At 37.0% G+C, this 22421-nt stretch overlaps 1 protein-coding gene across 1 annotated transcript in view; it reads left to right on the top strand.

Annotated features, from left to right (window-relative positions):
- The window catches only part of SDHAF3 (succinate dehydrogenase complex assembly factor 3), a 33237-nt gene extending 11232 nt beyond the window's left edge, over nucleotides 1-22005 (top strand). The window contains exon 2 of the mRNA XM_050327539.1: nucleotides 21635-22005. Coding sequence (XP_050183496.1) covers nucleotides 21635-21838 — 204 coding nt within the window. The 3' untranslated portion in view covers nucleotides 21839-22005. The remainder of the gene's footprint in view (nucleotides 1-21634) is intronic.
- The last annotated feature ends 416 nt before the right edge of the window (nucleotides 22006-22421 follow it).

The following is a 22421-nucleotide window of genomic DNA, read 5'->3' as shown; positions in this document are numbered from 1 at the left end:
GGTGACCCTGCCTTGGCAGGGGGTTGGATGAGCTGAACTCCAGAGGTCCCTTACAACCCTAATAATTCTGAGATTCTGTGAATCTACATTTTTCAACGGATGTTGGCATGGTAAAAGTTTCCTTTTTCCTGCAATTGGAAAGTTCTTGGAGTCCTTCAAAGTGTTTTTCTCATAGTCTTGTGGTTAAACAGTCCAACATGATAGTTTTACTTCATTCGCTCCTCTTCAGGCCTCTTTTCTGGCACATTATCACCTTAAATACTTTCTCCTTCCTGTATTTCTTAATAGATATATAGTTTTGACATACTGTATAGTATTTTGTTCTTTATTTTACTCCGTGGCACTCTTTCTTTCCAAGTTCTCATCTTTTAATCTAGGTCAGTGATGTAAATTTTCCAGGAAGCATTCTTGGCCCAAGGAAATATCCTTCGTGCCTAGGCTATGGCTTGGACTCTATACTGAGTCATGTACAGCAGCTCCTTGGTTTCCACCTGTAGGCTTCTAATGTTGTGGGGCTGGAAGGGACTTGGGAAGTGCTGTGACCAGGTCCTCAGTGGAGTGACGAGAACACCACGGTTGAGTCTATGAGCGTGACTTTTGTTCTTAAGTTCTGAAAGTCTAGCGATTGAATGACTGTTGGTGTTTCAATCAACACTGGATAATGGTAGTTGGATAAACAGATGTTTCTTTAGGTGCAGATCTGATGTCAAATGTCATATATTATGACAAAAATGACATTAAAGCACACCTTTGGTTGCTACTAGGGTATCAAGAAGGGAGATCATTGCCACAGTAGCTTTCTGCTCTGATTTCACCTGACTAACCTGGCAGCTGAGGGGAGTCATTACAAAATTCTGATCAACCACAATAGCCCACACGAAATTATGCCCAGAGCAGATGGAGCCTTGGTACGTAGATACAAACCTCTCTTTTTTAAAATTGTATTTTATTTTTTTTTTCCATAATGGATCTATTGAGTTTTAAAGTGATTATATTTTTGGAAGTGTGTAGTAATAGCCCAGTATGTTGTGTTTTTTCTCACCAAATGAAAAACTGTATTGTTAATAATACCACATTTTAGATGTTGTTGTAAAGTATCTTCATATAGCACGGTGCTGTTTAGAGTAGGAAGTTTTCTGTAAAAGTGAAAATATAGTATAAAATATTATTTATTCTTGTTCTTATTCTTGGACATGGGTAAAACATTTAACCAGAGTCTCCTTTTATTTTTTCTGTTCCTTTCAGAATGGCATGTGTTAGTCATCCACAATGATATTTTAAGCCAAAAAGTTATAGATTGCCACAGTTCCAGGAATAGCACCTAGTGGAAAGTGTAGGTCAGCTTTAGGCTGTAGTATAAGCAAGTTGCTCTAAAATTAAGGATATTTTGGTTCATGTGCAGTGACTTGTTCTGTATATTTACATCATTTACAGTAGTTTAAATTTCATTTAATGTTTAGAATTAGTTTTAAGACATACAGCAAATCATGACATTCAGTTGTTTTCTGGGCCTCTTGAATTTTTTAAACTGAGTTGATTGTTCGCAGTGAAGTACCCTAGCAAACTATTTAGCGTCCATTACAGTGAGTCATAGTAAGAATTTATTTAAGAGGTCCATGATGTGAATGGTTTTAATTAAATAACAAACATGTATTTTGTCCTTCACTTCTGTTGCTGACTGACTAGTGAAAAGAAATCTTATAGGCAGCACTAGCAATGTCGTTCAGGTTCATGGGCAATTCAGTACCATCAGCATAACTGAAAGGAGTTACATTGTTGAGAAAAACATCATAATTCTATCAGTTAGGATAGAAGGGAGAGTTGTTCAGTGAATAATGCAAACTCTGATTTGTCTTTTTTTTTTTTTTTCCTTTTTAATTTTATCTGTGAATCTGATTTTTGTGGAGTGCCTGTCTGCCAGCACATGCCACTCCTCAGTAGCAGACTAGTTCCCCTTGACCAGACAGAGGAAAATAGTTGTGGTACACCTTTGTTTTTAGAAACATTGATGGTAGTTTGCCTGGGATTGTTTCAACAAGAACAACTTATGCTATAAACTATTAAATATTTATATTTTACAATGGAGCTGTTTAAAGGTTTGTTTCCTGATGATGCATTAAACCCCAAAACTGCAAAAATAGTAGTATGTAAGGTAAGGTGCCTTTGTTCTTCAAAGTTTTGTGTGGAGCAGTATTTCAGCTGAATAGAGCATGACCCAGAAATCTTTTAGTACTAAGGAAGTTTCACCATGGAAGGTGGAAAGGTGTCTGTATTGGAATGGCTGAAAAGGTGTAATGAGAAAGATTTAGAAGCTGAAGTCTCAATGACTTGCAATAGGTCAAGTCCTTATAAAGCTTTTCCACATGGTGAAAAACAAATGGCCTAGTTGTAAGTGCGAGAAGGAACTGAGAAGCTGTGCAGTGAGAATAAACAAGGAAATCTTGGTACAGATATTCTGTTGTTTGTTTTTCTAAATTTTGAAAAGGCATTATCCAGTGGTTAGGTGTCCTGGGGCTGTCTCCAAACTTTAAACGGACATCTTTGTAGCAACTGGAGTCATGTATATGAGCAAGACCTGGCTTGACCTCTGTAGACATCTGCAGTAGAAGACTATTTTGATAATTGATAAATATGGTTAGATCAGCAGGCCCTGGACTGAGGTGATAGATGTCATTTTCAGCCCCGACACCTTTCATCTGTATGAATCCAGTGTGCCGGTAATATTCCTGATACAACTGATGAGTTGTTGATTTTTCACAGACAACCACTTGTGTGTGTTTTTCTAAAGGGTTTAGTTTTATGTTCCTGGTGAGAGAAGATCTGTTATGTGTATGTGTGTGTGTATAGATATATATATCTATCTATACATACACACACACATACATATTCCACCTCCTCAGCTTTAAAAATAACACAGACTGCTTTCTTGTGGCTGATGGGAAACCTGTGAAGATCTGGGGATGCCATTTGAGCCCTGGAGGATTAACTGTGAAAAAAGCCATCTGTGCCAGTGTCAGTGCATTCCTGCATGTTTCCTGGGAGAGTCCCACTTTAAGTTGTCTTGGGGTTCTGTAGTTTGGGTTTCATCAGCTCTTCCTAGGAAGTTTAGTATTCTAAATTGTGGTTTATTTGCATCATTTTCAGGAAGAAGTGTTTCTGTCTTCATTTGGCATTACAACAAACTTGCTTTTCTTAAGGACATTTTCCATAGCACTGATTAGTATTGACTATCCAGTGTTAACTGTTGTTTCACAGACTTAATTGTCTATATGTTAACTCCTTCCAACCCACTGAAATTGTTTTTTTCTGTATTCATTTATGTATAGGTGTGCAGCATACATGTATGGTGTATTTCAGGGGTTTGGACCATCTACTTCATTGGGTGTTTAATGACCCTGCAGCAAAGCATGGTAAAATCATACAGCGATTTCAGTGGGTTCTTCTGAAATTGCAAGTGTGCTGGACAGTGTTCTCAGGGGACAGCAGCTGTAGGTGAAGTCTTTTCAGTTTTTTACTGAACTGTGAAGGTAAAGTCATTCATGTATCAGAGTGTTTGGTTAAGAGAAAGGAGTCTGAATTTTGCAGGTGAAGAACTTAACCCTTTATCTGTTTGCATTGAAGCAAACCTTTGTATTAACTCTGCTTGACAACATATTGATAAATCCCACCCCTTTGTGTACTGTGCCATAGGATGTCTTCATAGACGGTGTAATAAGGTTTTGGAAAAAATTGTCCCACTACAAAAACTACACATCACAGAGGAGATACTAAGCCAAAAGCGAGCAGTGTATGAAATGAGCATTTGGCTTGGGAATACACCTCTTGCAGAGCGTGCTGAATCTGATGTGCCTGGGGCTCCTTTGCAACTGGCAGCAGAACAACCCATTTCCATACTGTTACATTCTTATGCTCCAAAGCAGGGTGGCCACATCCAAACTGCCTGCTGGGAGCAATCCCCGATCTGTGCCAGCTCACCAACAGAACCTGCAAGTTGTTTCTCATCAAGATGGTTATCCAGGATCAAAACCTGTGCCAAGGACCATGGCATCACGTTCCCAGGGCGGGTGATTGAGATGTGGTACCTTCTCAAAGCATTCCCTGACACTGCTTTAAGTCATTACTGCAGACAGAGCTCTGACTCCCCAGCTGTCAAGTGCAAGTGCTGCTTTGTTCTGGTTCTTCCTCACATGCATTATCAGATTTTCATCAACTGTTAGATTTGTTGAACTTTCTCCAAATCAAGAGTCGTCATCTCTGGAATCTCTGTGGAGACTGAGCTGTTCTAGGAAAGAAACTCCGAACTCTCTAGTGCTGTTCTGTTGATTGGTAAAATAAGGGAAGACTCTCTAGGCCTTAATGAAATTGCTTGTTAGAGGTGGGTGCCATGTCTGTACAGCAGCAATTGTGAATGGTCTGCTCTGAGCAGGTGGAAAATGCATTCCTGGAAGGAAAATGAAAGCACCCTTACCCTCTTTCTAAACTGGAGGGGTTGTCAGATGTGTTGTGTTACTCTGTATCATAGGTCTGGAAATTTGAATACTAACATTTCTAATTCAATTCAAAGAGAGTATTTACTGCTATTAGCCCTTTCAGTGTCCTCTTGAAAACATAGTTCAGCTGTTGTTCATACTTGTGCTTTGCATTAATAAGACAAAGACAATTTCTCATTGTTCCCTTTTACTGACCCACTTCTGAAATGCCATGGGCCAAGTTTAAACTCTCATGGGCCACAGGAGATGAAACTGACATTGGGAAGTTTGTTGTGTGTGGTGTCTCTGAGAGGGTGTTGTGTGAGTGAAGAGCAGCATGAAGAAGCCTGGTTAAACTTGCGTGGGGGGTGGTGGGTGTAGAGGAACTCCTGAGTTCCCTGGAAGAACTAGAGCTACTGTCATCTTACACAATACCTCAAGGACAAGCAGACAGAAAATATACTTTGTTTCTCTTTGGCTTAATGCCAGTTTGTGTATTAGAATATTTCTAATTTATGCTTTGTTGTTGAGTCTAATTTGGTGAGCTGTTAAGATGTATTGCTTCTAAGTTTTGATCAGATATTTGTTGAGGTACTGCTGCATGATATGTATTGTATTTCAAGTGGAAAGGAGGTTTTGTTCTTCTTTGCTCTTGCATATGGAATGAGTAAAGATTCAATTACTTTTTATTTAGTGAGGAAAATTATAAATACAGTTTATTTCTTTTCTGAGAAATAGCTGCCAATGAAGTTTTGTGTTTGTTATGAAAGAATAGCATAGAAACCAGCTCATGCATGGTGTCAGTAAAAGCTCGCGTTCCAGTACAATATAAATAAATCATCTGATTATTGGATGATGACAATATTCTACTACTAATCTCTTAAGGTTGTGAACTTGTCTGTCTTAGTGAACTTTGTAGTTGGTTTAATTATTTTTAAACAATTGCTTTGGGGGAAGAACTCTTTAATATAATACGATATATTCAGTATATTTCAACATTTGAAAAATCTTAGATCTAGTAATCCTCAAAACATAATGTCAGGTCTTATCAATAACCTGATATTTGTATTTTAAATGTTTTTAACTTGGGAGTAGTCATTAAAATGTAGTGTGGACTAATTTTGGCTTTTTAATGAGTAAAGTACTAAAGGAGAGATGGCCTAGAAGACCTTGACTGGAAGGGGCCTCTGGAGTCCCCTACTCAGAGCAGGACCATTTAAAATCAATTGTTTGTGGCCTTGTCTGGTCACAAAACCTTTTGAATTTTGCTGTTTCGTGTTAGAGAATGTGGAGAAAAGATTTGACTTAAATTTTTATATTAGCTGAGAAGATTCCCAAAATATTCTCATGTTCAAACAAAACTAATTACAATTCTGAAAGTCAGTTGTAACCTAAATCATAATTCACAGCTAAATGGTACTGAAGTACAAGTGCTAACTCAGCACTGTGAAAGTACATCATCACTGGCACAGGTTGGTATCCTAAGGCAGTACATCTAATCACTTGCTTTCAATCCAAGAGTACTGTGTCTCAAAAAATTGAAAACCATGCTCTGTTGGGTTTTGCCTGATAATTTATTAAGTTTATATATAAATCTAACTGTGTGCGTGTGATGTTGGTGGTGTGTTTATATTTCAACAATATGTTTAGTACACTTTGGTTTATCTGTTTTTATGTTGAGGCACAAGTCAGCCATATAAATTGCCTATGTGGTTGAAATGAGGATTAATGTTCTAGACAGTGGGATGGAAAAACTTTTACAGCAATTAGCAAGAGCTTGGAAACTGGTGTTATAGTGATGTGAATGCTGTCAACATAATTATTAATTTTTATTCTATTGTTTTTAATGGATCATTTGTGTACTTATTTGCACAAATACACACTTTTAATGCACAGTAACAAGTAACAAATTAAAAGTATGAGTTTGTGTGGATTTTTCCTTTGAAATCAATTCCATGGTGTCCAAAAGACTTAGTTCCAGTCTTTCATGGCATTAAAATTTTAAGATGTAATAGCTAGATTGATTTCTAAGGGTTTCACTTGAATTTATTTAGTAGTCTAGCAGAAAGCATGCAGCAATGTGCAGTGGATTTAATTGCAGTATGGATCAGCACTTTGAATTTGCTTTATTTGACTTAGTCTTTTTTTTTCACCTTCAGATGTTCAATTCTGTTGTGTGAGATGGAGTTCTCATGACCCCTTGTACTATTTAGCATATCCCATTTGTTGATTAAAGCTTTTGCTACAGTGGTGCATCTATCACTGACAATTTGCCAAGTTACTTGCCAAAGGTTTCCTTTTTCCTGACTAATGGGACTTTCTTTTATTTATTTTCCTTTGTGATAAGATAGATTGTAGGCAGCAGTGCTGAGGGAAGGTAGGTTCCAAAAAGTATTTCAAATAGGTATGATAATTTTGACAGAAGTTATGGCAGAACTTTCCCAAGGAAATTCTCCACCTACCTCCTGAAATAAAGCATTACCAAGCCGGGTTCTGCAAAGCAAAGTGTTTTACAAAGTTGTTATTTGTAGAATCACTGCTATAGAGAATATAGCAGAGTCCAGTGAAGATGAGGAGATCTGTTGTGTTCTTCTCATAAATAAATACAGTAGAATACAAATGATCCCATCAGTTCTCACCACTGGTGTATGGTCTTGTTTTCATCTTTCAAGACATTCAAAATTCATGTTAAATTGTTATGTTTTGACATAAGAAGGTAAGTTACATTTTGTTCTGGTTTTCTAGGGCAGCAGTCGGTAGTAAAGACTAGTCCTGCACTATAGCAGCCAGTGGACTTTTTGGTTCAATTTACTGTAGTGCACGTGCCTGCAGATCAGAGATCCTCTGGGAAGCCCAGCACGCTCAGGGCACCAAAGCAGTGCCTGGCCATGGCCCTGGGACCAACCTGTGCAGGTGTTTTCAATGTCCAGCCCAGAGGAACAGCTCAGCAAGCAGCCCACAAGTGGGTTTTGTGTAAATAACTGTTTACTCTAGTCTTCCCATCTTTTCTGTGATAGAAATGATGCACATACTGGGATAGTAGAGGAACCCTCACAATCTGTGGCCTTCCTGTGCAGGGCCAGTGCTCAGAGCCCTGACCTGCAGCATCTGCGTGCTGTGCTCACCTGCTGCATTTTCATGGTACTGGTGAGCGGGAGAAGATTTAGTTGGGCTGGTCTAAGCTCTCCCTTGGACTGGTGACTTCACAAATGACTTCTTTGCAAAGGCGTGTGAAACGCTGTCCAAGACAGCAAAGCTTGCTAACCTTTCAAGATGAAAATAACTCCCTGGTCACAAAGACCCCATAATTTACCATTCAGTGTAATTCATGAGGTTCTGCCCTGCTTGTGGGTAGATGTACAGAAGACTTTCTTTTCTGTATTTTAATTGGCTAGCAAGCAAAATCCATTAAGATATATAAACAACTCAAAAATAATTCAAGTTTTTAGTGTTCATATAGTATTGCATTGCTTTAAGGAAGTCCAAAGTAATTTTAAAGCTGTACAAATGTAAGTTGAAGATAATTCTTTAGTGTTGAAAAATTTTGCAAATGAAACCTGAATAGTTTTAGTATTCTCTTGGCTGGTAGAAACCTTATTTATTCACATCATCAGTAGATGGCAAGCAGAGATTTTTCTAGAACTTATTATATAGTCAATTTGAAAACTCTTCTCATACACAATAGAAAAAGAACTTGTTCCTTTTAATGCAGTATAAGCAGACAATGCAACAGTTTGACACTGATGCTAATGGTCAAAGTATCTTTATATTAGTGTGGAGACTGCAGCTGAGCAGATGTGGATGTACCACACCAAAATGATTAAATGATACCACTTAACTCAGTAGAGGTAGTTTATCTTGGGAGTTTTTGACACACAAGTAGAACTAGTATGTGACACTTCCCATTCGTGATACCTTCTCTACAGGCAGGTTGCTTCTGCTACAAATTTTAATGGTTTAGCTCTAGGTGAAAACACTTGGCACTTGGCTGTGGAAGCACCTGCAAGGCTGGCCACCAGAACACAGAGCTAAACTGGCTTGACCAATCTGAACGTGGTACATCTGCATTTCTGAAAAGTTGCCCTGGTGTTGTCCTGGCTCTGGTGTTTTTGCATTCTTTTCCTTTAAAGTATTGAGGCAAATTAACTTCTATTCCAATTCAACATGTGGTTGGTTTTTTTTTTTTTTTTTGGTTACTTGGGACCAGATGGCCTACGTTTGCACAGAGAAAAAGGGGAGGTTCTAGGTGGGTGAGAATTTTTAGGAATAAGTAGACAATCTGGATTTTTGCTGTGAAATCTTAGGGTTTTGTTAACCAAGTATTCATTTCGAAGTGAGGTACATAAAGCTCTAAGCTCTTTGACTTCTTCGATTTCCATCCCAGTATTTCTCCCCTGCCCTGTTTTCCCCATCATTTGCTAATTCAAAGCAAGCACCCTTTAATAACAAGAAAACCACCAACAATAGCAGAAACAAAAAAGAAGGAATAGAACAAGATTTAGGTAAGTTAATTTTGAAGAATTTGTTGTATAGAGGTTACAGTAGAATGTGTTCAGGCTTGAATTTGATACGTATTTGATCTCCCCAAGAACAGTACAGAATACCTAATGGAATTTTTCAGAAGCGCTTTCAGATTAGCTGTCTCTGCAGTACTTCATTGAATTTTGAAAGTTGTTCAGCAGGTGACTGAATTTTCCTTTTTCCTTTTGTGCTTAATCCCTCCAGTCTTCTGTGACAGCCCAGCTCTCACTTGCTGTATTGTGACAGATGCTATAAAAATCCTCTTAAATGTCAGAACCATTGGATAAAGGAATAAATAGTGACTTGCAGATGATTACAGAAGTTTTGGGGGTTTTCAGGTTTGATGGCTCTGATGTAGTCAGTAAAAATGGATGCTCCTTTTTAGCAGCTCTTGGAATACTGATTATATATTTGTTTTCTTCAGTCAACTTTTGTGGCTATTTCTGAAGTAGTTCAGAGATTGTATAAAAATCTGCAAGTTAAAAACCTTTGCTAAGATACATAATTTGTTGGCTTTAGGCACTTAAGAAGTGCTAAAAAAATAAGCACAATTTTAGAATTATGTTTGGAATGGGAACTTTTAATTTCTCTGACCTTGTTCTGTCTGCAGTTACTCTGCAGTCCTCTGGAGTTCAGAGGACTTTCTGGCTCCATAGGTTATATCTCAATATTTTAGGAAAATAAACCAGAGTAAGGAACTTTCTGTTGTAATTTTGAGAGCAATAAAACTAAAGAAGAAGGAAATGCTCTAACCAGTTCTATTACTTGGAGGACATGGAAGACTTTTTAAATCATTGATTTCACTTGACAGAGGTACTTTTATTGTGTATATGAAGCATATGTGTGGTCTAAAACTTGAACGTCATTTAACGTTATTTTGCCGTAGCAACAAGAACTTTATTTAAAGGTTTGCAGTGAGTCTAGCACAGAGACTAGTGAGTTAATCTTTTTTACCTCTTATTAAGTACTGTGAAGGAGATGTTAATTGCAGTAACAAGCCCTCTTTCCATAAAGTGAGTTTACAGATATAAACCAGTATGTTGTTAATTGTCTTAAGGAAAATGTCAGTTCTATCAATATGCATTTCTTTTCATAGGGGTGTCCTATTGCTGCTTTTTAAAAGCAAGAACTGAATTGTAACCAAATGATTGTGACCAAATACGCTTATTTCTACAGAGTAGTGTTTTTAAAAGTTTCAGACTGAATGTCCTGCTCAGATAAATAACACCTTTATAAAAATTCACCTATGTTTCCCAGTGGCAATATTTTTTTACTTTTTTATCATGAGTCCACCAGTGTGTAGGCTTCCTTTTATTGATGACCAGTCTCCTATGTAGTGCTCTGTAAAGAGCACACCTCAAAATGTTTGTGCCTTGTTGAAGAAGCAGGTAGATAAACTTCAATGACTCCTTGTTTGTCTCTCTTAAATACCTCTACAAGCACTCAGGTAGGGCTTGTGTCTCTCCCCTATTACTGGAAGGATCATGGTAATACTGGCCAAGAAAATGAGCCTTTGACTCAGTGTTTTCTCTTGCCAAATTCCATGTATTGTATTGGAACAGGTAATGTAGAGTATGTTCATTTAAAAATGGAGAAGTTTCTATGTGTTTATCCTAAGAGATGGATCTGACTTTTACACTAATGACCTTCTGATGCATTTATTAACTATTGTGCGTGACTTTTTACTTAATTCATTCAAGTACGTGTTTCTTCTACAGGCCCATTAAAGTAAAAAATTCCGTGCACCCTCAGCAGAAAGGTTATTGTGGTGTCACGGAAATCAGTACAAGATGCCTATTAGTGGATTAGTTTTTTGTTTATACTTGAGTTTTTCTTTGTTACTTTATTAGTTTAAGGTTTTGGTTCTATTGAGCATCTAGAAATGTGAGTAATGGAAAAATAAGAATACCGAGTCTCTCTTGGGTATATATGTACACTTGAAATGCTTCATTAGGTATAAATTGAGTAGAAGAACATGCGTGGAAGTCTTTCAAGTGTCATCATCTGGGATATATAATCATTTGAATGTTCTTAGTTAGTATCTAGCGGTCTGGAAACTAATGTGGTTGTCTTGGAAACAGGTTTTATTTTCCTTTTGTGAATATCTAGATATGAAATCATTACTTCTAGATTGTCAAGGAAGACAATGCTTCTGAAAGAAATAACTGCAAATTTAAGATGCTTGTTCCCTATTTAAAGAATCGATACAGAAGTCTGTAACAGAGATGTTTGCATTGTGAGCTTTAATTATAATTGTCTGATCATGTTGCTAAAACAGTCTTTAGGGTTTCTTTAGGTAAAATGCCTGTACTTAGTGTTGATATTTGTCTGGGAATTATCTGCAGTAAACCACTTTCCCAAGATTTCCTAGCTTAATATTTAAATAGAAATATTGCAGTATAACTGATGCATTGTGGAAGTTCCTAAAAATAAACTGATATTATCACTTCCAGTCTTTTCCTTTGCCTTGCTTTAAGTTAACAATATGTGATAAATACTTGAATATTTTGTGAGATTATAGCATAATATTTGCCAGACAAGACATCAGCTGAAGACAGAAGTGCACAGAACAGCTTTTTTTTTAATTAGCCAAAGAACTGCCACACACAGCATAATATGTCAAAGCAAAATAGAAACTGAGTCAAGAAATTACCATCTTTCAAATTGTTGAGAGTTTCTTAGGATTTTTATGAAAATATAAAACAATGTTCTTGAAATTTAACTTTTCTGGTCTGTAGGTCATTTGTTCGGTCACAGTAGTCTTAAAGAGTTTGGCATTAGCAACACTGTAATTTTATCATAATTTTTACAGATGAAGGTCCAGTCTGAATAATTTTCCATCTTTTGTTCTTAGATTAAGTATAGTCTAATGGGGTTTTTAATATACTTCTCTTCGAAGTCTTTTTGTCTTCAATACCAATTTAAAAATCTTTCAAATACTGATATGTACTTCAGAGAAGAATTTTTTTTAATTCTTTCATAAAATAAGTCTTTTTTTTTCAGTGGAGCTCACACTTTAAATGATACAAGCTGTCCAAGGATACAGAACCATGACGAGATCTTGTTGAGCCATTGGCACCCTTTGGGTGACCATTTCTTTCATTCTACCTCCCATATCGTCCTCCTTTCTTGTGCTGCACCTACATTTCAGGTTGATCTCTCTTTTCAGGACTTAATTGACCACTTTGTTTTTGTTTAAATGTTGTTTTTCCCTCAAGTATGTTCAAATTTTTTTTTCCTTTCTTATTCCCTAGAATAAGCTCAAGGTTTTTATTTAAGGCCTGAGATGAAGCTTATTAACCTAAGTGAAGAGAATCTTAAAGACTATGGCTGTTATCAGATGAAGCAAAAAGCTTTTAGTGACCTGTATTTTGGCCCTGATGTACAATACTTGTGTAAGTATTGTGCATCCAGAAAGAAAGAAATAATCACAGCTTGTTTTTCAACAAATGACAGTAGCCTCTGATGTACTCTAATGGCGTTGTGTTCCATTTTGGACTTAATAGCATTTATATATGCTTACCTTGATGATCAGGCCATAAACTTCCCACTTTCACCTCAAATTATGATCTCGTAAGCCTTACATTAAAAAAGAACATTAAAATACCATGTTATTTAAGCTATAAACAAAGCTGAGTTAGTCCTTGAGCTTTTTTCACATTCCTCTAAATAAATGTCATTTCTTCCAGTTTAACAATATTAGTTAACTGTGTTCAAAAAAAAGCAGTCCATTTTATACCTTCCTGATCAAATAATAATTCTCCATGCTGATTACTAAATATTACATAATTATATTCCCTGGCTCCGTTTTAGCTTAACAATTTTTCATTCTCTCCTCCCAAACTGCGAACGAGCAAGCAACCGAAAAAAAAAACCCAAACCCCTTGTGGTAACAGTTCTGTATAGTTACACGGTGTGCATCATTGTGTTAGTGTGATCTGTTCCCTGAAATTTGGTTGATAATCACATATTCTTTCCTGGATATCCTGGGAAAACATGATATTATTAAAGTTCTCCTGTTTTCCTTTCGGATTAACTTTTAGTAAGCTGACATTTTCTGGTTGTTCCCTTTCTTTATGATCCAGTGACGTTCTTTGGATAAATCTGTTTTACCTCTGTGCATTGTTAGAAATGGTGACAGGGTCTGTCATCCCCAGAAATTAAAATATATGTAAGGCATAGTTATTTCTAAGGATAAAGAGGAAAACTACAACTTCTGTTTTCGTCATGTGTTTCACTTCAGGATGTTGGTGAGTCTGATTTCAGCAGCATTAGGAAAAGATAAAACTCCAGGGGCAAGATTGTAGATTCGCTCAAGGAGAAATGGTGTTTTTGTTGCCTTGTGTAATTAAAAAAGCACAAAACATAACTAATGAACACTTTCCTTTTACCGTAAGCAAGGAAGTTATTGCAGACAGTCATCTACAGCCAGGGACACAGAGAGAGACACGTAGTTGCTTTCACAGTGATGAGACCCAGGTCTCTGGAGAACAGTGTATCCAGTCATCACATCATGTTTAAGACAGAAGTTCTCTCTCAAATGCTCAGCACAAAGACAGCCTACATCTCTAGCTGCACTTAGACACATGACACTTAGACATAGGCAGTCCCACTGAAAGTGCAAGACTGTTCCCATGGCTTGAAGTGGCCTCTGCAAAGATGGCCCTTCCATCTAATAATGGACTGAAATACAAACCGGCTTATCCGAGCTGCTCTTCACACAACATGTTTTAGAGCTCCTTATTAATTGCAATTGTGTATATTTTTTTAGAAAAGAGAGGAATTTATTTCACCTGTGTTGTTTTTCTTTGAAGTTTGGAGATGTATCCTGTAGTGAAATGGGTTCTCCATACTAGTAATCCTAAAGGATACTTGAGTAGCCAGTTTGGCATTTGGCAAACAGTGTCATTTTTGTACCTTCTTGCTCTGCATTTACTTAAATGAACTCTGTGTGCTGCTCTGCTGTCCCTGTTTTTCCTGCCTTTTCTGGAGTACCACTGTAGTGGCTGCCTCAGCAGAGGGGCAGGAACAATGGCTGTGAGTTAACAACTCTGATTTAGTGCCATTTGGGGATTTTTTTTCCCTTTGGGTATTCCTCAACTGCCCTACTCAAAAGGTAGTAGTGCACAGGGAACTCATATTGTCAGGAATGCAATTTTAACTATTGCTAGATTAGGAAAAAATTATTAAAAAGATTATTTTTCATATAGTCTGAAATTCTAAAAATTTTATATGAAAATGTACTTTCCTTTAATTTCTGAGAAGAGTGCTTTTTAAAGTAAGCATGACTAGTGTTTCAGCATTAATAAAAATATTCTTTCTGATACCCTTTCTGATTCTTATTTATAGATTTTTTTTTCCTACGACCACTCTTATGACTTAAAGCTACTCAGTCTGGTTTTTAAGTGTTTTGGCTTTTGAATAAAATGTATATGAATAAAACAGGCATTTAATATGTTGTATCCTAACTTCTGCTTAACAGAACCCTCCTGCTATTAATGGACAGTATCAAGGGTGGCTAAAGTTTGAAATGTAACAGAAATGACAGATTTTGTGGCTTGTTTAAGTCATCTTATTCTTTACAACTAAGAGCTGTCAGAAGGTGGTAAAAAAATCTCAACAACAGCATCTAAAACCAGATTGCTCTCATGAGATATAGGTAAATCATTCACAGGAGTGAGAGCTAAATATGTCTGTAGCCTGTAGCATAGCCACTGTATCTGTCCGTTAGCCACCCTGGTGCTTCACTCAGGCCAAAGAGCTTGTGTTTACTGTAGGTTTAATTTGAACAACAAAGGTTTGTGTGTGGATCTAAGGAGGACTGGAACATTACTTAAACAATACCTCAGGATAAGCAGTGGTGAACACAGGACATGAAGAGCATTTACCCGCTTACCTCTGTTGTTGCAGCCTTTGTGGGCTGCAGCACCGTCTCAGGTCTCTGATTTGGCAGCCATGGCTACCTTACACAAGTTACCCTGCTGAAGGGCTGTTCCATGACTTTCTTTAACAAGTCTGTGCTGGGAAGACCTTTTTGGTTTTGAAAATAGAATGCTTTGTGTTACTTTGCACAGCTCTGCCACTCTTAGTTAGATATTCAAGATGTTGTTGATGGAATGTGTGTGGTGATATTGTTAATGAAGAAGATGCTAGAACAAAACATGAGGAAAAACATTGGTTCCTATAATAAACAAGCTTGTCCCTGTTTTTCCTTGTATCTGCCTGGTTTGCTATTACACATAAGATGGATGCTGAGGTCATTTAAATGCCAGAAGAGAAAGCTGTTTTTTCACCTTCTGTCAAGACTTGCAGTAGGAGCTGGACATCTTTATTCCCCTCAGATCCTCTGCTGTGCTGGATACCTCAGAATGAAATTCCCATCTTCCTCCTATTGCCCTTTTCCCAGCAATTGGTATTTTAATTTTCAAAAAAAGCAACTGTGATAATGCTGCCATATGTGATTACCTGGTATCATTCAGGTACCATTTGATGGGTATCTTCAAAAGCAAGGGAAGCCTTACTCAGCACTCTTTATAGTACATTCACTTTTTTAAAGTGATCATGCTGTGTTCTTTACAAAATTAAAAGTGGTTTGAAATTTCAGTTTTGAAACTGATAGTTCATTGTTCCTGTTAGAGGATACATAGCTGTTTATTCACACCAGTTAACTTATTTGGCAGTAATTGTATTTTATGCAATTTGCAAAATGTTTATGGGCTATTTTAAGTGGTCTTATAGGGTGAAATGTATGTTGCTGTGGCTTAGTGGGTACTTGAGTGTATGAAAATATTCACTGTAGTGATGTATTAAGCTCAGCTTGTGTGGTAGAATTTTCCTGTTTTTTTATTGCATTTCTAACTGTATTTACAGCTTCAGATAAAATGTATGAAGAAGCTTTGGAATTTCACGGGGCATAGCTCCCATTTAAAAATCACTTATGTAATAATTTATCTTTTGCTAATGCTCAATTAGCTTAACATCAAAACAGTTTTCCTATAAAATATATAGTAAATAATGTGCAGAATTCTGTCTGAAATAATATAAAATAATTAATTCAAAATATCTCTGCACAATAATAAGGACAGGTTGCAGCTTGCTGTGCTGTGCATTCACAGCTGTTTCTTCATGCTGCCATCCTGGCAGCGTGTGTTTAATTTTGCTCGGAGTAGCAGCAGAAGAATTTGAAATACTGCAATGGGAAATTAACCTCCAGGGAGCAATGAGAGTGGCCTGTCAGGCCATGCTATTTTTTTTTTATGTCACCCTGAGAAAAATAAATTTCAAATAATCTGATAGCATTTTTCTTGTGCCCGACTTTGTCCTGATTGTTTAACATGTCTCAGAGTAGCGTTTTCTGATCAGGCCCCAGTACTGATGTTTTATCAGTGCTATGGCTGCAAGTGGATATAGTTGTTTTGGAATGTGTGAATTCTTCAGCTTTATACTTCAGATGCTCAAGGGAGTTAAAAATTTTAGACTTTTTTTTTTTTAAGAGAAAGTCTGGCAAAAAAGTGAATTGTACAGATAGTTATTGTGAACAGATATATCTGTTCTGACTTTTTCTATGTAAATATATCTTACAGAGATTTTTGGAGTGTTTTTCTAACATATAGAATTGGGCATGTTGAGCAGGATGCAAAGAAAATAGACATTATGATTACTGTTCTTTCCAGTAAAAATGGCCAAAATGGGTTCTTAACTCATTTAATCTTATGATTAAATCATAAATGTCCATCCGCATTTTTTATTTGCATATGAGATAAACATCTGTCAATTTGGACTGGACTAGGTAAGAATCTATATATCTGGCAGTCAGGGAGTGGGGCTTTTGGTTGTGTGATTTTTTGCTTTTATTTTTCTATTTAATCCTTTGAAAACTTTGAAAACAACAAGGCTGATGCCCTTTCTGTAATGTGTGGTATTTAAAAACCTCAAATGTCACTCATCCCCTTTCCCGTTTAATGAATTTGTGCATTCTGTGAATGCTTATGAATCAGACAGCAGAGAAAAAGTATGTATTGACTTCAGTTAGTGAATTTAAACAAAGCCCCCTGTGGTTATTGATTGCAGCAAATACTTACTGTATTATTTTTTGTATCAATCACTTAGAGGTTGAAGTATTTTATCACATCATAGGATTTTAAGAGAGCCTAATGGTTGGGTTCAGCTTCCATGCTGCAGATGCCATTGTGATCTGTGGCAGAATCAGCATCTCTAGGAGACCATCCAGGTGAGGGATCTGCCTCTCTGCATTGTTGATACGGAGAATTTTGGGGTATGTCTGTGGTTACACATAATGATGGCAGTGCAGGGACATGGCCAGTCTGCACCTCTCACTGTTACCTTGGACCTCCTTTAAGACAGAGAGTGTGTCTGTGACATGGATGGCCAGCATGCTGTGATTTAGTACTGGATAAATCAGCCATCTTTTGATGGTAAATGGTCAGGAGAGGTTGTCTAGACTTGAACTTGATTCTGATTTTCTGTGTTTCCGGTGGCAGTCATATATACAAGGGGCAAAGACTTTACAATTCAGATGGTGGGGGCTTTGTCATTTGTTTTTTTTTTCATGTGGGTGCTCAGAAAGTCTACACCTGGTGCATGCAGAGGATCACTGCAGTGAGAGCTACTTACAAAGAGGCAACCAACCAACCTAAAAAACCCTAAGATACAGAAGTTGTCCATGACTGATGTACTGTATTTGACCCTCTGTGCAAAGAAGAAGAGCACTTGTGTCCCTCTGCCATCCTTGTGTACGCTGAGCCTGGCTCTGTGAGGGTGCAGATTTACTGGTGTTCCATTTTGTGTCTCCTGTCTCTGGTTTTGTGAGCACAGTGTGAACCATAATTGGAATGAGATGCCCTTGAAAAATCTGCTCAGGATTTGTGTCATGATTGACAAAGGTGTTATATTTGGAAGATGCAGTTATATGTAACATAAAGTGAAAAGCAGAAGGGAAATAATTTTCCTTGTTTGGAAAAGCTAAGCAAGTGTTTATTGCAGTTCTGCTAGTAGGGAAGATGACACTGGAAAATAGTTAAGTTCTATAACTATTAAGTTCTAATGAAAACTAGACCATACATGAACATGCTGCTCCTTGTTGCCAGAGAGGGACTGCGGTCATCGTATTTTGTGACCAGTTATATTACTGGAAGTAAAAATGTTAGCTTCCCCCCACTTTTTTTTCATTATGCTTTTAAACCTATTTCAGAACTTTGGAGTTCAGAGTATTAAACTTCATGTGCAGTTAGCAAAGTGGCACATTTTCTGTATAGAACCCCATCTTAAATTGCTGTGTATCATCAAATCATGTAGTAGTTTTCCACAAATCACTGATCACATAATAACAGTATGAATTTCTGAGGTAGCCATAAAGTGTTAAATATTAGTTAAATATTCCAGGCTTTGTTTGTTCCTCAGCTGGAAACACAGAAAGAGAAAATTAAATATACCATATAGTTGATTTATTTTCAGCACTTTTGTAAAGGCTGAAACATATTTTCTTTGGTGCATCACTGACTTTTGGTAAAGTGAGGTGAGAAAGTTCCATTTTCTGTCATGAGCCAACCAAAACCCAGCATGTTTCCAGGGTCCAATTTTAAATTTCCGTTCACATTGCAAATTGATGTGAAACTACCACTGTTGAGGTTTTCTGGCATGTACAAAACATTTGTTCAGCTAGAAAACGAGTAGGGGAAAAGAGCCAGCGGTGACAGTCCAGATGGGAGCATGCGGGAGTGCTGAGAAGGGAACACCTGGCATCAGGGAATGGGGGAGGTACAGTCCATTGCTCTGTGTCTGGATGCAGAGCATCTGTGAGAGTGGGCGTTGCAGCTTTGTTGAGAACCACCACTTTCAAGATCTGGATTCTTTAACGCTGGTGCTCTGTGAAGTGTGATGCTTTAATGTTAGATGGAAAAAAATAAATTGCAGACTCTTTGCCAGTAATTAATTTGATGTTTTTGGAAAAGATGATCTTCTTGTCAACAAAGTTTGTAAAATTATAACCACTCTTTAAATGGACTTCAGTTATTTCTGGGTACCATAGCCCATGCCTGCAGCAGTAGCCCCAGGCTGCTCCTGGGTGGTTGTTCATTAGCAGTGGAAGGACTTTTCTCCTGCCGTGGAACCTGCACAGGACATCACATGGAGGGGTTCTTGGGGTTGTGTGTTTAGTCAGATTTGTTGATAAGATGTGAAGAGCTTCACATTGCTTGCTTTCAGTATGGTTTATTATATGCTGTGAATGTTGTTGTTTGGTATAATGAGTGTGGTAGTGGTTTTGTTTGTTTGTTTGTTAGTTTGTTTTCTTTTTTTCCTTTTTTTTGAGTCCATAGTCAGTACTGACTGGATAGTTCTGTGCAGAAATGTGAAGACAGAATGAGCTGGAATAGTTGTTTTGTCACCATCAGTGTGTTACTGGTCTGCAGATAACTTTACAGATCACATTTGTCCATCTGCCTTGATAAGTAATTATGTAAATCACAAAGTTGAAGACTTAACCCATTATAATATTTTATCTTGGTGTTACTACTTGATTGTTCAATCTTCAGAAAGAAAACTATTTAGCTCCTTCTGAACCTTACACCAACTCTACCATGGAGTAATACCACTGAAGTGTAGGTTTACTGTGGGGATTAACTGCAGTGTTACTGTTCCTGAATGCATATTTAATGTAAAAGCGGGAGAGGTGAAGTTGTGAAGAACCTCAAAGAATTGCATTTGTTCAGAGTCCCTATTAATAAAAATATGTACTTTTGCTTACCCTGGTTTGTTTTAGCTGTCTATTTTCTTTAAATAGCCATGAATTATGCTTTGCAGCAGGAGTGATAAGATCCTGCTGACTTCAGTGAGGCTTGACATGGTTCATTAACAGTGTAGTTTATTTATGTTAGTAAATGGTGTCATTTTGAAATTTATCACATGCTTATGAATATCATTCTTCCTTCTCACCCACTTCTCTGGAATTATTAGATAGACAGTTGAAGTAGTGGCTTCAGTTACTCTGCTGGTAATTGGATTAACAATTCATTGGATTAACAATTCAGTATTAGTTGAAGATTGGGAATTCAACTGAGGCTTATATCTCATTGCTATAATGCTGTGCTTTTGAATGCTCCTGATATTTAATCCTTTATTTAAAAAAAAGATGTTGTCATGTAACAGTCCTCATTCTTAGTATTCACAAAATGGTCTTTTTTTAATTCAGTTTCTTATACTTTATGCAGAGTTGTGCTTCAAACTCTAAAGGTGCTTTAAAGGATACCTTACTGAAGTAGGAGAGAAGCCTATATTTTTTTCCAATTAAAAATTAACTTTTGAAATTAATTTCTTAGTTTTGGAGCTTTTTCTTAAGTTCTTTTTAAGAAAAATGGACGTTTATGCTCCCTTCCAACCCGGTGTTTAAATGTGTGCTTAACTTTTAAACATCCGAGTAAGTTCACTGACTTCTGTAAGTACACACACCATGAGGCTTTTGATGAATTCACTCACTACAACTTCTTTGAGAGCTGCTGCAGCGGGACTGGTGCTGGGCAGAGAGAGCTGGGAAGCTCACAGCATCCATGATGATGGGCCTTGGACACAGCAGTGTCAGTGGGAGCACCGCCAGCTGAATTAAATTTGCAGAACTGCTGTCCTTGCAGAACCTTGAGTGTTGTAATTTAGAAAAGTCGTAATGGTCAAAGATTGCTCTGAAGTGGTGAGAAAGCAATTTTCCAACTATGCCCACATTACTGGTGTGATCCATTGGCCTATTCCATTTCTGCTCTTGAGAAAGTTTTGATTTTTTAATGGTGCTCAGCCTGGTATTGATGTAACACACACTGACTGTGTTGCCTGTCCACTGACATAAGTGCTGTTATCTAGGTAAACACGGTCCAAATGCTTTCTGTTACAATAGGATTGTGAGTAAGTCTGAACAAACTTCCATATATTCAAAACCCTGCAGAAAGGGAGGTTATCCTTTTCTTTTTTTTCTTTGGGGAGTGAGTATGCAATACAGAGGTATCTTTAAGCTCCTTCTTATCCTCACCTACCTATTAATTTTTTAAACTAATTTCTTCTAAAAGCTGGCAGAATGACAGAAGTCTCATAGTTACTGAATTCCTGCTGCCTTTGGAGCAGTCCAAGTCTGGAGCAGTCCAAGGCTGGATGCAAGTGACCTTATCAGTTCTGAGAAAAGTGGTTAGGCAAAAAGGCTTCAGGACATTTGTCTAATTACAGATTGCTTTTTCTAATACATTTCAAGAATAATACTTCTCCATATGTGTCAGTTTAAAAGTGAATCCTATTGATATCCTGTTAGATAGAAAAAATTATTTTAGTCATTATATTTGACCTGTAATTAAATTAGGTTTTGTTTTCAAAAGTAGTATACAATAGGACATAATTAAATTAATCTGTACATATATAGTATGCATTTTAAACTAGTTACATTAAATTGGTGGTAGATGTTTTAATGTAGAAATGTTTTAATAACTTTTCTTCCTTATGAAAAGCGTAATTTGTCATTTGGTGTTGATTAATAAACTGTTGGAGGAGATTGTGTAAGAGTATGTTATTACAGTAAACTGCTGTTGAAAAAAGTTGACATGAACCCTGCACTTGTCAGTTTTGTAACCTTTATATTCCTTCCTCTTTAGAACTATGCAGCATTGATACAGCAACAAATCAATGAGGACAAACAAAACTTGAGAGAAAAGACTGTCTATGGAATCCAGCTCACAGAAGAAAAACTTAATGACTTCCGTGATGAACAGATTGGGCAGCTGAAGGAACTGATGGATGAGGCAACCAAACCTAATAAAAAAACCACCATTTCTAAAGACTCAAAATACAAACACTAAAAGATTTTGAAAATTGTTTTAATGCATATGGAAGCATTTTGAAACTTCCTCTTCCCACTGGAGTTGAATGTGGTTTCTGTGAAATAATGGGCACTGCTGATGCCATAACTTGTCCGGCTACTTGGCTTTTTGTGCAAGAATAAATGTAAAATGGAATAATCACAACACTTATATTGTAATTGCAGTATTTTTTCTCCTTTATTTTTTTCTCGTAATGGAAGGTGAAGACTGAAAGATTTTTTGTAAAAGTAGAGTGACATTTTTAAAATATAAAGTTGTTAGGTTTGTTTTGTGGTTTTTTTGTGTGTTTTTTTTTTTTTAAATTTTGGCACCTGTAGGACAAAACATCTTCCTCTTTGTGTATCATCCTCTTCCTTAATGGAAAAGATGCAATTATCATTTATTTTCTGGCTTGGATTCAGTAGACAGAGATATGGTACCAGAGTCAGTTTGTTTTGATGGAAAGAAATGAGCAGTATTAGAAAAACATACTGCTGGTGAAATTGGTTTTCTTGAGCTTTATTGTGAAATGTGCTTAAAAGTAAAAGATGTAGCTCACTATTAAATTAATCGTGAAGGAATC

The sequence above is a fragment of the Myiozetetes cayanensis genome, unplaced genomic scaffold (genome assembly GCF_022539395.1).
Source record: "Myiozetetes cayanensis isolate MyiCay16 unplaced genomic scaffold, myiCay2020 scf1, whole genome shotgun sequence".
NCBI lineage: Eukaryota > Metazoa > Chordata > Aves > Passeriformes > Tyrannidae > Myiozetetes > Myiozetetes cayanensis.
This window is presented reverse-complemented; position numbering and strand designations above follow the sequence as displayed.